Source organism: Acromyrmex echinatior, chromosome 3, assembly GCF_024713525.1.
Source record: "Acromyrmex echinatior isolate Ae372 chromosome 3, ASM2471352v2, whole genome shotgun sequence".
Lineage (NCBI taxonomy): Eukaryota > Metazoa > Arthropoda > Insecta > Hymenoptera > Formicidae > Acromyrmex > Acromyrmex echinatior.
In genome coordinates this window covers 8,945,983-8,961,191 of record NC_141854.1, presented here as the reverse complement: position 1 = coordinate 8,961,191, position 15,209 = coordinate 8,945,983, and the positions used below count along the sequence as shown (strand labels likewise).

The following is a 15,209-nucleotide window of genomic DNA, read 5'->3' as shown; positions in this document are numbered from 1 at the left end:
CGACCTATCCGCATACTGATTAAATTTACCCAATTGGACGCCAGTGGGCGCCAGCTAATCAGCGATAAGCGCGCCAAATCGCGGATAAATGGTGTAATCAGCAGTTTCTCCAGATACGCATTCTATCGCCAGACACGCATCAACACGCACGGGTTTACGTACTGGATGTGATTCACGCATCTTGCTGTTGTCAACCCTGATTCATGGGATCATGGTCGACCGATTGGGTTAGTTCGTGCTTCGTTTATTAGCATGTAATTAGTATCGCGTATCTTACGAAAAGACGAGGCCGCTAGGCATCCCAGGCAACTCGGGGAGGCTCACGCGTCCCGCGATCGCGAACGGACAGACGCGAGTGATGCGCAGCCGTCTTGATCTCCTTGTGCGATTATGCGTGCGAGGATAACGGTCTCACAGTCGGCTTCGTGTTGGTGGGCCGTGTGTTTTTGACAGCTCCGAACAGTTCGGAGTAATTCCGCTCTGTTTAGTCGCTTCCCTTCTCCCCTCTTGCTCTTGTTACGCTTTCCATATTTAAGACGTGACATCTCTCGATGAAGAGATGAAAGAGATGAAATTTATACGAGGTGTGAAAAGTGCAGCTAGAAAGAATGGGCCTGACGTGCCTCGGACGTTTTCGTTCGAAACGTGGGTGTGAGCGTGACACTGGAATGACATTCTCGTTAATATCTCCCCTCCCCCATTCTTGGGGCTTGATTTGTTTTAGTAAACAGCGAGGCCAATGCTAGGCGCATCGCGATGGTCGAAAACTGCTTCGGCGGTTCGGGTCAGGTAAGAGAGATTCATTGATCGAGTAAAATTTATAAATTTCTTGAATATTTGTAACTAGCTGTAGCGATGACTCACTTATAAAATATCCATCTTACAGCCGCTTGCAGTACCTGGCCGAGTCCTGGTGGGTGAAGGAGTCCTGACAAAAATGTGCAGAAAAAAGCCCAAGCCTAGACAGTTCTTCCTGTTCAATGATATATTGGTCTATGGGAATATCGTGATTAATAAGAAAAAAGTATGTACACAGAAAAATGTTTGTCTTTTATGGATAAAACCTATGATGTACAAAATGAATTCTATATCTAACATTGACTGCTTTTAGCAGAAAAAGCAACTGTTGAATTTTACAACAGTTGCAAAACTGCTTTTTCTGTATGATTGAACACAACCATTGATACATAAAATAACAGTAATAATAGTGATTATATAATGATAATAATTTGTTTATAGTATAACAAGCAACATATTATACCACTGGAGGAGGTAAAATTAGAGTCTCTGGCTGACGAGGGTCGTAAGTACATTATATTATTTGTAACTAATACTTGTATGCATATTACAATTTTTGTTTACTCTATTTATGTTACACAGCCTTGGCCATAAATATAAAGCATCTTCAATTTATATTGTATTTTCTTGAAAAAGATAATAAAAACTAAAGAATTAACAAAATATTGAAATTGTAGGCCTATTCTTTTTGGCTGAACTTTTGCACTAGTTTCATCTTTCTTCTTCTTTCCTCCAGAGAAAAGAGGAAGAAAGATGAAGTGGTGCAAAAGTCAAAAAGAACAAACCTTGTTATAAAAATAAAATTTTTCATTATTTTTTATTTTTTATTAGGTATAGAACACTTATATCAATTTGTGAAGTGCTTTATACTTGTGGTTAAGGCTGTATGAAATATTTTAAAAATATCTTTTATATTCCCTCTCCCTATCCTGTAACTCTTAACAGTGTTGGTTGTTATATTGCATAGGTATAATAAAAAAGCTGTGCAACAATACCAACACTATCCTTAAAAAATTACAAAATAGAGGTATAGAAAGATTTTGAGAAAGATTTCGAAAGCATCTATAGAGAAACTTATTCCAATGCTTTTGATAATTTTTGTTAAAAATCACAGAAAACTTTTACATACAAGATCTCTTACAAAAAATAAATAAAAATTTTGAAATATATTTTATCAGGTTCTGTTTTTGAGAGAAATGCCGCATTTATTATAATTTTTCAATTATGTCATATGACGTATGGATCAGTAATCAAAGAGATCATATATGCATATCTAGAAAACGGTAGTATAGTATTGGATCATTATTTATAGAATATCGTAATGGATGGCTCATTAAAACAGTAACAAAGTCGTTTGCTGTTTATGCTGCTACTCCAACAGAAAAACAAGAATGGATGGCACATATCACAAAATGTATTGAAGATTTGTTAAGAAAAAGTAAGCAAAAGTCAAATTGTTATTTTTTTTAAGACGATAAATTTTTAAATTTTGCAAATACGACTGATTCTTTTTAACTTTATCTTTTTTATTTTTCTTTATTTTTTTTTTTAGGTGGCAAAAAGCCTGTCGAAGTCCATGCAGCGGTTTGGGTACCAGATAATGAAGCTACAATTTGTATGCACTGCAATAAAACACAATTCACAGTATTAAACAGACGGGTAATGATAAAATCATATATTTATTATCTGAATGGAAATTGTTGAAAAAACTTAAACAATCGTTCTTCATTTCAGCATCATTGTAGACAATGTGGAGCAGTAGTTTGTGGTCCATGCAGTAACAAAAAATTATTATTGCCTGGGCAAGGAAACGGGAAAGCTGTCAGGGTCTGTTTACAATGTTACGATGCCGCTAGTAAAATCAAGGCTATACCAACGACTGCTGTGGATAGCTTAAATAACAAAGATCCGCGTAATTCCGCTGACAGTTCAGGAGGGGATAGTTCTGGAGACGATGATGATGGAAATAAGGAAGAAAACCATGATGAGGTAATTAGATTTCTTTTTGTTTTGAATGAAGACCAAAACATCCGTACAATTTACATATATATATATATATATATATATATATATATATATATATGTATATATGTACATACATATATTCGTTTGCTATTACTAAAATGTGATATTTCTTATATATGTGATTTATAATTCAAAGATAAATACCGAAATAATTTTATTAACAATTGTATACTGATATTGTCAAAATAAAGGTACATTTACAATATACTGGCACAATTGCTAGCATTCAATCCCTAATTTATAACTATAAAATCAATATATTTAAATGTAATAATTTTCCTTTTTTTTTTTGCAGCCTAAATTTTATTCCACGCTTGGCCGATGAAAATAACTATCATATGGATGAAGTACGGATGAAATACGAAAGAGAAGCAAAAATTCTACAGAAATATTTTTAAAAATCAATATCGAACTACATTATAATAAAAAAGTTTATAGAATGTCATTCAAGAAAATCATTCAAGAAATATTTCTTAACGATTCATTAGGAAGATTGAAACGGAGACAAATGCGAAATTCTGCCAAAAATTTATGAAGCACATATTGTTTTACATATATCTAATTTGCATTCTGCAATTTTTAACAATAAAAAAGTATTACATTTTATTAAGGCGGTTCTTTAGTAAATTGAGTTATCGTAGAAATATCTGATTTTTAAAAATGAAGTTGAGATATCGAAATTGACATGGGTAAAATCTGCGGTATGTTAACGAGAAAATAAAAAAGAAAAAAAATGTTGAAAATGTAACCTTTCACATATAACTTAGTGACTGATAAGGCTCGCTTTTTTGACTAATTGCACATAATTACCATACTTTTCTTAAAAATGAGATATAATAGTTTTAAAAATTACGATTTTAATAGTCACAAAAAAGTATTAGGTCAATTCTATAAGTAAAAATAATATGACCATTCTGGAAAGATATTTACGTATGTGCATAAATTTGCATATCAATTTAATCTCGAAAAGTAAACTTAATCTCGTCTTGTTTTCGTTCGATGAAGATGTAGCTCTTAATTTATTATACTATCGTATGTTCCATACTATTTCGTTAAGATATACACAGTTTTAATATTTTACTCAAATATTAAAACTTATGCAAATATTTGTAATTTTGAATGAACCCTGGTAAGGCACCCTAAATTTTCGGCTTTACTACTAAAGAACCACCCTAATGCAAAATAAAAAAATGATAAAAATATATAGTTGATTGAAAGAACAAAAGTACCAATATTTTTTCTAAAGTATTATAAATGCACAGTTAGAAATTAACAAAGACTTGTAATTGAATAATACAATTACATAACATTCAATATATAAATTTATTATATATAACCACTAATTATTAGATCAAAAATTTTTTTGAAACATTTTTCATCAATGTATGTATAATAAGAATATATGCCGCCATCGTGCCTTTTTACATTATTGATCAGATATCTAATTGTAAGTAAAGAACATATAACATTTAATGCAACATTTAGAATGCAAAGACTAATTTTTAATTGTATACATTTCTTTCTATCTATTATTGCAATACGTTATAATACAGTACGTAGCACTCTAAACGTAATATCTGTGAATAAACTGTTGTATTATTATAAATTTAAGAGTGTTATTTGATGAAATAGTAAACACCACATGTTATCTTTTGAATGTTAGTGTAATAATTGAAAGATAAAACTAGTTTATTAGAATTAATACTGAGAATCTCGAGGGAAAGATGTCCAATTAATGTATAAATAATAAGGGAAGTTTTTAAATTTATATATAAGATAAAAATGTCACTCCTTATCTAAATTGCAATGATACGAAAAATCAGATAAAGAAGGCGAAAATATATCATTTGTACAAACAGATCATTTTTAAAAATTTTATAAAAAATTACTTCGTAACAGTATACGTTAGTTTGTGTAACATGATAATATAATATAATTCATGACTTTATCTCTATAACTATATAATATATAAATACATATGTTATAAAAAATATATAGTAAGTTCCACAAAATAGAAAATATTAGTATCAACTCATGTCTACTCTTTTCTTTTTGAGGATATTATACTACTATAGCGCAGAAACATATTGAAATCTTTAATTTCTTTACCTAAGTTTTTCGGAATCTGTCATAAATCTTTAAGAAAACGAATTTGTGTTAATACATTGTTTCTTATTGACAACTTATTCTTAAACTGTGTACAAGCTATCTTTAACAGAAACAAAACATATCATACATTTTCATATAAATATACTGAATTATTCATACAAAATATTGTATATTAGAAGTTAAATTTTATATTTGTTATTCATAGATTTTAATGAATAACTAATAAATCAAACAAATTCGATTAGTATTTTCTATTATTTATTTTAATAATGGAAATTGATAATTTTTCGTTTCAAAAAAATTTACAAATGAAAAATACAAATAGAAAATACTAATTGAATTTGAGTTTTGTTCCTTTACCCTTTTGTTATTCAATTTCATGTTCTACATATGTATTTTCTAACTTTGTTGTAACAGAATTGCTGACTTCCAGTATCTTCTTATAACGTTCCACCAAGTCACTAATGGACCGTCTCTTTGAATCATTTTCATGTTTTATAATTGTACTTTTATCGTCGTCGTTTACAATCTGTACTTCTGTAAATTCATCCAATTCAGGTTTATTTACTTTAACCTTGTGATCGAGTTTATTTTTCACTTGTTGCTGAGACGCAACTTTTGAGACATTTCGTTTTATCGGAGTGAATTGTATAGATGAGTAAGAAACTTTGGAAGACTCTTCACTCCAATTGATAAAACCCTTTGTTATGGTATCTAAATTAAAATCCGATGAATTGGATTGTGTAGTAGATTGCAGAGACATCATGCTAGAATTGACTATATAAATATAATTTTAATTTTCTATATGTATACCATAAACAAAACATATCATATGACAATCAAGAAATTATTGAAAAGATTATTATTTTATATATAATAAAATTGAATTATAAATACTACTTTACAGAAATAGTATCATTCTTATTATTGTAATATAAAAATACATGTTTCAGATTGTGAAAAATAAATATAAATAAAAAAGAACTAACAATGGCGGTTTCTTCTAGTGATATTTAATTAATTTCATTTCTTTCATTGTAAAATAATCATTATCTATTAGGTGTTGGAATTAATTCGTAGCGTTTTTTAATGAAAGAATGTTATTTATTTCACATGAGCATTAAAAAATACATTAATGAAAGTACTTCCCATCACTTGTAAAACGCTACGAATTAATTCCAACACCTAATAATTTTAGTAACTTCTTGATTGTCTCGTCTTTTTTTTTTAATAGAAATTACATAAAATTTCATAATATTACTTATACAAATCAAATAGAATTTTTACAAACCTTTTATATTTTGCTTTTTGTGTGTAGCAAATAATCGGGAATATTTTCCTGTTCTCTTACATAACTGATTCACCTTAGGTGTCACAAAACGTAATTCTTGTTTTTCATTACTATTTAACATAGTGTGACTGTCAATGTTGATGCGCGATACATATAAATTCATTTTTACATCTGGTGTATAATTTTTATTGTGCCGTATGTATCTCGAAAATAATGATTTATGTGCAACTGTAAAAAACGAACAATATGATTACGCTAATAATTATTTGACACAAAAATTACAATCTATAGTTGTTTCTTAAATATCGATCTTACTTTCAGTCGGAGTAAATTGCAATTCGTTTCTTTGATTCGCGCAATTAGTATTAATTTTGATAAGAGGCGAGGACATAAGAAGTACGTTTTTTACAAAGGGTAAAACATTTTTATCCTCAGATATGCGCTCTATACTTTTCACACACAAATCATTTTGCATCTCCTCTGTAGAACTTATTATATTGGCCAAGAAAGTTTTAAATACATTGCACATGGATTTCATGTCTTCTGTACTTGCTTCCACTTGCAAGAGACACTGAGACAGGTCGACTAAGTCATCCTTCCTCAGACATTGATATATTTGATATAGTATCAAAGTAAGCAGACGAACGAAATTGTGATATATTAATCTGTTATCATTATACAAATGATAAAGACAATGCTAAAAAAGGAAACAAATTGGCAGAATATCAAATAGTGCACATATATATATAGATATTATTTTTAAAATAAGTCGTGGCTTATTAATATAGTTTATTAATATAAGATTAAAAAGAAATTGCAATCACTTATTTAATATTCAACTTTACCTCAACATCAGGTGGAAACGACAATTCCGATATCAGAGAACAATTAATTTTTTCCAGCTGCTTGCTATCTAGTGCTTTTGAATCGTTCAATAGATTCGATATTATGCCACTTGTTTTCTCACATGTTCTTTCCAGATCACTCAACATCATGTACCGTTTTCGTATATATTGTATATTTTTGTTTAAACTATTTTTCCACACTAAAACCCATGTATATTCATTAATTTCACATGTACAAGATTTTCAACAAAAAATTAATTAAAAAAATTAATATGATTCTAACTTGATACAATATCTGTATCTTCGACATTTGTTAAACATTGCTTTATAGATTCAGTAACAGGAGCTGAAGAAGCACATTTTGCCAAAGATTGTTTCTTGTCGAACAGTTCTGCTTTAATTTTAGTCAAATATTCTTTCTCTTGTCTAAAGGAAAAATAAAATAAACTCTTTATAATATTAATATTAATAGACTATAGAGATAGGGGCGATACAGTGCTAATATTTTTAATATAACAAGAAAAATAACAATAAAGGCATGTCCAGATGTGTATAATATAATTTTGAACGCTTCTATTAAAAATAGAAATATTGAATCCATGTCAATATTAGCAATATCGTAAATTATCCAGCTGATATTTCGGTGTATCAATATTTCTGCTCATGATATATTGCAAATATACATGAGCAAAAATACAAAAAATATTGAGATTTTTATGTCATCCATTTCTAGTAGATTATATTAAGAGAAATTTAATTAAAAAATATTACGTCAATGCAAAATTTGCAGCTTTTTCCATTTGTACGTAATTTCTATGACGACTCAATATATCGCAATTAATATTTGCTTTGGACTGCTGTAGGTATGTTTTAACCGAGTCATTTGCAATACTTGATTTTGGTGCAAATATAACTTCGTGTTCACCTGAAAGGAAAACTAAATCAAACTAAATCTATTATAATCAGAATATTTAATTCTGTATTTTTATACAAAAATATAAAAAAATTTAAATGAAATCAATATATTTCTAAAAATTATTAAGACATAATTCTACAACAATAACAAATATAGAGAAAATAGATTTTGCAAAATAGATATTACCTGTTATAGATATTACCAGTAGAACATATTAGCAAAAATATAAAAAATGTTAAAAAAATATGATGATAGATTAACTACAATCACCAAGTAGAATTTAAAGTTATTTAAATAAAATATATCATTATTAAATAACAGATTCTACTTAATTTCTACTGAATTTATCAGATTATGGCTGTTTTAAAATTTACTGCTAGTACTAAAAATCTATAATACACATGAGTAATTTTAAAACACAGTCTATGTCAATGAGCTCTAATAACAGAAAAAGTTAAATGCAAACAATAAATGCAATCTGTTTATAAAGTTAAATGCAAATACAGTTAATGTGCAATCTGCTAACAAAGTTAAAAATTATAGTCAATGTAATCTGTATAAATCTATTGGCAAACTGTTAGATTATATTGCTAAAATATTTTGCTTCTTAGATACCTACCGTTACGCATAATATACATTTTTAATGCAAGCTGAGACAGTTTCCACATTATAGTTATAAACTTAGTACCACTTGCATGATGTAAATAAGTAGTAACCACACGTGGAAATCCTATATCAGGATTCTCCAATGCAATGACATTCAGATAATCTTTTACACTATTACGATACTTGGTTTCGGTTTTTTTGCAAATTACTGGCCATTCAACTACTTTTTTAAAACGCTCCGCATCATATATTATCAACAGATAATGTGAAACATATATAAATCCGGTAGTATTTGGTTTATCAAACATTCCCTGTAACACATGTTTTTATTGTATCACCATTATGATAAGAATCGAGAAATGATATATAAGAAAAAATATGTTTCGAAATTAAATCGGTAAGATAGAGAAAAATAAAATGTTTACTTGGCGAAAGATCTTCTTGAAATCATGGTCTGGTGGGACCAATTGATTCAATAAAATAACATTTCGATGGAATGATGCAGTAATAGCCATTCTGTGGCACACACTTTCACACCGCAAATGACAAAAAACTGTGTCAATTAATATTAATCATACAGTTCATAATGCACCAGTCGCGTATTCACGATACGTTCTCTTATTCGGTATTGAAATTCAAAAATACAGAAGCAAACAACGCGAAATAGAAATTATTAAAAAACATTCAAGCCTTGTAATTCAAACAATCCAAACTGATCCAAATATTTAACGGCGGCTGGAAAAACCGTGGAGACCTCTTTCGGAGTAGCTTCTTCTTTCTCTTTGGGCGCATTCAGAGGACTCAACAGTTGAGTGAGCGTTCGCTGTTATTGGTGTATTCTTTTAGCTCGTCCGATCAGAATTTTAAGCTGATATTATAGTCGGTTCTTATTTAAAACCATCTTATCCCTGACCGCCTGTTCTACAATAGGGTCGCAAATCGTAAGCCGTAAGAAATTGGCCAATCACAGTTAAGTGTGAGAAGAATAATCGATATGATTGATTAATTTCTTACGGCTTATCGCTTACGACTCTATTGTAGAACAGATCTTAAGTAATGTCTCAAGTCGCTAATGCGGCCCTCTGATTAGTTCATGATGTCTTAAGACTGTATTTAAGACGATCTTAAATATAAGATCCGACTGTGAATGAGATCCGGTCGTAGATCTAGAATCATTAAATGATTTAAAACTTGCAGCACTAAAGTTCTATATATAAAAGAGACTCGACAATGGCCTAGTTTAAACCGAATCAGAATGTAAGAACCAACCAACTACAGTCGAGTATTCCCCTATTAGAGGCTCCGCATAATAAAAGAAAAGGAAACGGAATAAGAATTTCAACCTATCAGAAACTATATTCCACAATACATGATTTCTGATAGATTGAAATACTTATTAATATTCCATAAATAAATACGCATATTTATAAAGCTATAATATTCTATATATTGTAAAAAAATTACAATTTTTTTTCTCTGCGATTATCATCTCTGTTGATAATCAAAACTTCAACGATAATATTAAAATAACAATTTTAAAGAAAAATAGAGTTTATTGTCGAGTACTATTGAGTTATAAATGCATAATTATGTTTACTAAACTAATAAATCATAAAATTAGTATAATATTATGAATATTAAAGTGATTAAGAGTTAAAAATTCTTAATCACTTTAATATTCACAAGGACGCAAACTCCCGCGTCCTTGTGAATATTAAAATATAAGGATGTCGGTCTTTAATAGTATCTCATCGATGTCATAGATTTATTCTGCGTGCAGGGATGATCATAACGTACGCAGTGTGAATCCAGCATAAAGGGAAACACGCGGACATTGCGATTTGCGAATCATTGCGTACCGTCCTTAAGAGGCATGGACGAAGTCGTATTGCGCTGGCGACCATTTTTGTAAGATCTGCCGTTCGCTTCACGGTTGTTTCGTGCGGCGTGTAAACGTCGTACCGACGTATAGCACGTGGTAGTTTCCTGACGAAGGCCTCGGTAAAGAGAAAAGAAACATCTGTCGATCGAAACGTTTGTGAACGTGCACAATCTCAAGAACATGTCGCTGACGTCCACTCCTACGAGACCGCATCGTGCGAGGAATGTCCGACGATGAAGTGATAATTCCCTTTCGGATCAGGAATAAAAGAGTGATCGTAAAAAAGTGTCCCCGAGGATTCCCGCCGAAAGATACGGGTACATCGCGGTAGTTTCTCTAGTAGCACAAAGTTCCGCGATAGACCTGGGGATCCGTCCGCGGCAGTAACTCGCGCGAGCGTTTTGTGAAGCCCCTCTTACTAAGTATGCGGCAACTCGGCCGAGTCCCTCTCTCTTATTCCCTCCCCGTCGGACGTGCTCCGTGATATATTAATTGACAATTGACGAGAGAAGAAGCTGCTCGTCTCGCTTCTGGAACCCCCGATCGACACGACAATGGCTGCGACCTTCGATCAGTATGACAAATCGAGGTACGTACGGGAGAATTCCCATGTTTTGATTCATCGAACGAGTGTCATGCTTGCATTAAGTATTATTGGCGTAATGGCGTTTGAAATTGCGATCGTACGGGTCACTTAACATATCGCGGTTTCCCGTTTAACGACTCCCGCACAAAAACGGTACAATTATCGTCCCGATGCATTCGTTCTCGGAGCATTGGATAAGTCTTCTTTAGTCTGTGCAATACGATAGTAGCTTGCTTCGAAGTATTAACCTCATCGTGGACGACGTGGAGTATAAATTTTGTAATTTTTCGTGTGTTTCCTAGGTGTTTGCCAAATCAGTCTTATAGACATTTGTTATAACATTGAATGTTCTCACAATCAAACATTTAATTAAAAATAATGAAAATCTAAATATTTTAAAAACCTCTTCCATATATATTTGTCCTAGAAAGAAAAATAGAGAATTTTAATTATTTAAATAATTGTAAGTGAAAAAAATTGATCGAAAACACAAATCAGTGAAGATCATATTTGGTTAAAATGGAAATTGATACCTAGTAATGTTTTTGCATGAATTATTAGACATCAATTTCTGCTTTGAACGAATATGATTTTCTTTACTTATCTTAGTTATTTAGTTGAATTTAATATTTAAAAGCAGTAATATTTATTACTTTGTTTTTTACATTTTTTTATGTTTGTTTATGCTACTATAAACTTATCTCTTTTTTTACATGTTTAAATAAAATATAAGTTTCTCTAAAACTGTATTATAATTAATTATAATTGATTCTTTTTAGTTGGTACTTTGGTGCTATGTCACGACAAGATGCATCTGATTTATTGATGGGAGAAAAAGAAGGTGGTGTATTTTTAGTACGAGACAGCACCTCCATACATGGTGACTTTGTACTATGTGTAAGGGAGGACAGTAAAGTTAGCCATTATATCATTAATAAAATCCAACAAGGAGACCAAATTCGTTATCGGATTGGTGATCAGATGTTTCCGGATATTCCCAGTCTTCTCGCCTTTTATAAGCTTCATTACTTAGACACCACACCATTAATTAGGCCAGCGCCAAAGAAAACGCAGAGGGTAATTGCAAAGTATGATTTTGAAGGAAATGATTCTGAAGACTTACCCTTTAGAAAAGGTATATGTTGTCTTTTTTTAATTCTAATTAATTTGTATCAGTTTATTTTTTATAATCTTATTAATAAGGTACTTGTAATTTAGGTGATATACTCACTGTAATATCGAAAGACGAAGAACAGTGGTGGACAGCTAGAAATAGTGTGGGTCAAACTGGTTCGATACCAGTGCCATACGTTCAAAAGTACGACGACGATAGTCATATGATAATAGAAAATAATTCGCGGCCTGAAAGTGGCGGCAGTTCCGGTTCTAATTCAAATTCAGGGCCTACATCACAAGTATCTCATACAGAAACGACGGGACAAGCAACAGTAACACGAAGATCAAACATTCAGAGAACACTGCCGGCCTTTGCCAAAGTGAAACAGGCAAGGGTGCCAAACGCCTATGATAAAACTGCGCTAAAATTAGAAGTAGGTGATATGATAAAAGTGACAAAGACTAATATCAATGGCCAGTGGGAAGGTGAATTGCACGGCAAGGTCGGACACTTCCCATTTACGCATGTGGAGTTTGTAGATAATGAGACTGGTGAAGACAATCAGGAGATTTAACAGAAATTCTCCGAGTGTGATGTGCACCACATGTGTGACAAAGGGAAGAAAGACACCTCCTATATTATCAAAATTTAGAGTTACTAATAACATCTATTATATGTGCCATTTCAAAGTACGTTTAGCCTGAATAACTGTACGTTCGATTGCTGGATATAACATATTATAAGAATGAACGCCAGATTTTTGTGCAATATGTCGTAAGAAATGTTTAGAGGTTTATGTTAATATCTCTACAGTATGTTAATTTAGTCACATGTTAATTCATCAATTTATATTATACATTGCTAATTGCCCAAAGCACAAGCATAATTTTATAAAGTTGTTAGATACATATTACAGTACATATTAATACGATTTTATTTTATTAAAAATTAAAACCATGTTTCAGTGAAATAATGAACAAAAAGATTTTTGTAAAAAAAAATACAGTATTTATAAAATGTATACTCTAATAGTTTTAATTTACAGTTTTATATATATACATATATATATATATATATATATGTAGCTATTTGTTACATATATATTATTCTACATGCATATTTTTATATAGATATTATAATATAGTGCACTAGTTTAACATTCACGTATGTATAAGTTTTAATTGTTTATTTAAAATTTTATTATAGTGCTCGATACGCGAATAGTTTGGCACGTGCACGGTTCTTCATCTATACTCAACGATCTTTCATCATGGATTTGTTGATTTTATAAAAGATTTATATTATTGATAAACGTAATTTATCACTTTTATTTATGAATATTACAATGGAAAAAAGCTTGTATGCGTTCCTTAAAATGTTTTATTAGCAAATATTACACTTGTATTCCTGAGGTTATGGAATAGTATATTCTGCATTGAATGTACGATAATATCTTCTAGTCAAAGTGACTATGATAAAAGCATACTGTTTATGTACTCGCTTGACATTGTTTCATTTTATTATTATTAACATTTCCGAAAAAGATATCCGAAATATCACAATATTTCGAAAAAAGTACAGTTCTGCAGGCTATGCAACCTAGATATGGTACATACAATATCTGTTAGCCATAGGTTGTGCCACCAATTGGAGCAACACATTGTGCTAGAAAGTTGTATTTATAAATAATGATGGAAAAGTTAATTGTATCAAAAAGTTGATCATAGTTATGCAGGATATTTTAGGACTTTTGGGAATTATTTTGATAGCAGATATTCTTAAATAATATTGTGTTCTCATGAAGTTTTCATTGAGAACGAATCAATTCTAAAACTTAAAACGTCAGTTATTGAAACACTGCTAAAATAGTTACACGTAGTTTTACGTATATCGGAATTACACAAATTGTCACATACATTATATAACACATGCTATTTAAAAAGGAAAAACAGACTTGTACTAATAATTATGTTCATTATGTTTTATTATATTTTTGCAATATAATTTTAGATTATAACGCGTAATATATTCTATCACTCGATTTTTTAATTTACTATGTGCATTTGACATTTCCATCATCATCGTTCTCATTATCATCATCGTCATCACCATTGTAGTCACAAGTTATGTAAGTTCTCCATAATCTTCCTAAAATTGTGCGCAGTATTAAGATAAACAAAACTGGAAGTATTCCATATCAATAAATATATTTAGGCAAGATTCTCTTCCGTTTAATGTTAATCTCGTTTAAACATACGAGAGAGATAAAATATGAAATTATCCAATTTATATATTTTTTGTCAATTTTATATGTGTAGTAAGGCAAGCTGAGTAACAGGCAGTTTTTTTTGGCAGCATTATGAAGATCGAGCCGTATATTCATATAAGATCAGACAAGATCCGGTATGTGCCATCATGTATATTTTATCTTTAATTACCAATATTCCAATGATAGATGGTGCTTAAATGGGTTTCAGCTTAAGACATTATATAATGATATCAACATACAAATATTTAAATATTAAATAATTTGCGCATATATATTTTCACATGATAGTTGATTGTTATGTGTATTAATTTGAAGAATTTCAGTTATAAATTTAATCGATTGTAACGAAAGAAAATCACGGTTAGATCATAAATTACTTGATCATTTTCACACGCATGACCTATCAAAACAAATTCATTTGTAGAAGTTATACATGATATAAATTTAAATACGACAAGGATAATGTATATTTTTCTAAGCGTATGCACATATTTTTTTGGTTTTTCTGATAACGAACCGATTCCATAAATAAAATATGATAATAAATAAGATCAATAATCATTTAGATAAATATATATTTGTGTTGTAATTTATATTAGATTGTAATAATGTAACGTTCCATTATAGCACTCGATAATAAATGATTACGTATGTACCGTTGTTCATTAATTTCTATATCTACATTAGTTGTTAAAGATGTATACTTTTCACACGATCACATTTTCAGAATTCAATTGAAAACTAAATCGAGCTCGAAAAATATAG

The 15,209-nt window shown here is 30.4% G+C and overlaps 3 protein-coding genes across 8 annotated transcripts; 2 read left to right on the top strand and 1 right to left on the bottom strand.

Annotated features, from left to right (window-relative positions):
* The first annotated feature begins 90 nt into the window (after positions 1-90).
* On the top strand, positions 91-5,095 carry rush (pleckstrin homology and FYVE domain containing family member rush hour). 2 transcript variants are annotated; one of them, XM_011056544.2, is made up of 8 exons: positions 91-227; positions 725-789; positions 887-1,024; positions 1,240-1,303; positions 2,180-2,236; positions 2,351-2,457; positions 2,533-2,787; positions 3,119-5,095. In XM_011056544.2, the coding sequence occupies exons 1-8, from the start codon at positions 212-214 to the stop codon at positions 3,146-3,148; spliced, it is 732 nt and encodes a 243-aa protein (XP_011054846.1). In that variant the 5' UTR covers positions 91-211; the 3' UTR covers positions 3,149-5,095. The 2 variants fall into 2 exon arrangements, with proteins under 2 accessions (XP_011054846.1, XP_011054844.1); XM_011056542.2 differs by having other exon boundaries at positions 2,111-2,236.
* On the bottom strand, positions 4,684-10,556 carry LOC105146357 (uncharacterized). 2 transcript variants are annotated; one of them, XM_087404089.1, is made up of 9 exons: positions 10,450-10,556; positions 9,016-9,756; positions 8,604-8,901; positions 7,840-8,005; positions 7,352-7,494; positions 7,069-7,268; positions 6,539-6,920; positions 6,224-6,451; positions 4,684-5,646 (listed from the first exon to the last, which is right to left on the bottom strand). In XM_087404089.1, exons 2-9 carry the CDS (start codon positions 9,103-9,105, stop codon positions 5,300-5,302), a joined length of 1,854 nt encoding a protein of 617 aa, XP_087260215.1. In that variant the 5' UTR covers positions 9,106-9,756; positions 10,450-10,556; the 3' UTR covers positions 4,684-5,299. The 2 variants fall into 2 exon arrangements, with proteins under 2 accessions (XP_087260215.1, XP_011054848.1); XM_011056546.2 differs by having other exon boundaries at positions 4,684-5,709; positions 7,840-7,993.
* Crk (Crk proto-oncogene, adaptor protein) lies at positions 10,513-15,099 on the top strand. 4 transcript variants are annotated; one of them, XM_011056548.2, is made up of 3 exons: positions 10,513-11,061; positions 11,838-12,193; positions 12,277-15,099. In XM_011056548.2, exons 1-3 carry the CDS (start codon positions 11,027-11,029, stop codon positions 12,747-12,749), a joined length of 864 nt encoding a protein of 287 aa, XP_011054850.1. In that variant the 5' UTR covers positions 10,513-11,026; the 3' UTR covers positions 12,750-15,099. The 4 variants fall into 4 exon arrangements, with proteins under 4 accessions (XP_011054850.1, XP_011054851.1, XP_087260226.1 ...); XM_011056549.2 differs by lacking the exon at positions 10,513-11,061 and adding an exon at positions 11,076-11,337; XM_087404100.1 differs by lacking the exon at positions 10,513-11,061 and adding an exon at positions 11,076-11,360.
* The last annotated feature ends 110 nt before the right edge of the window (positions 15,100-15,209 follow it).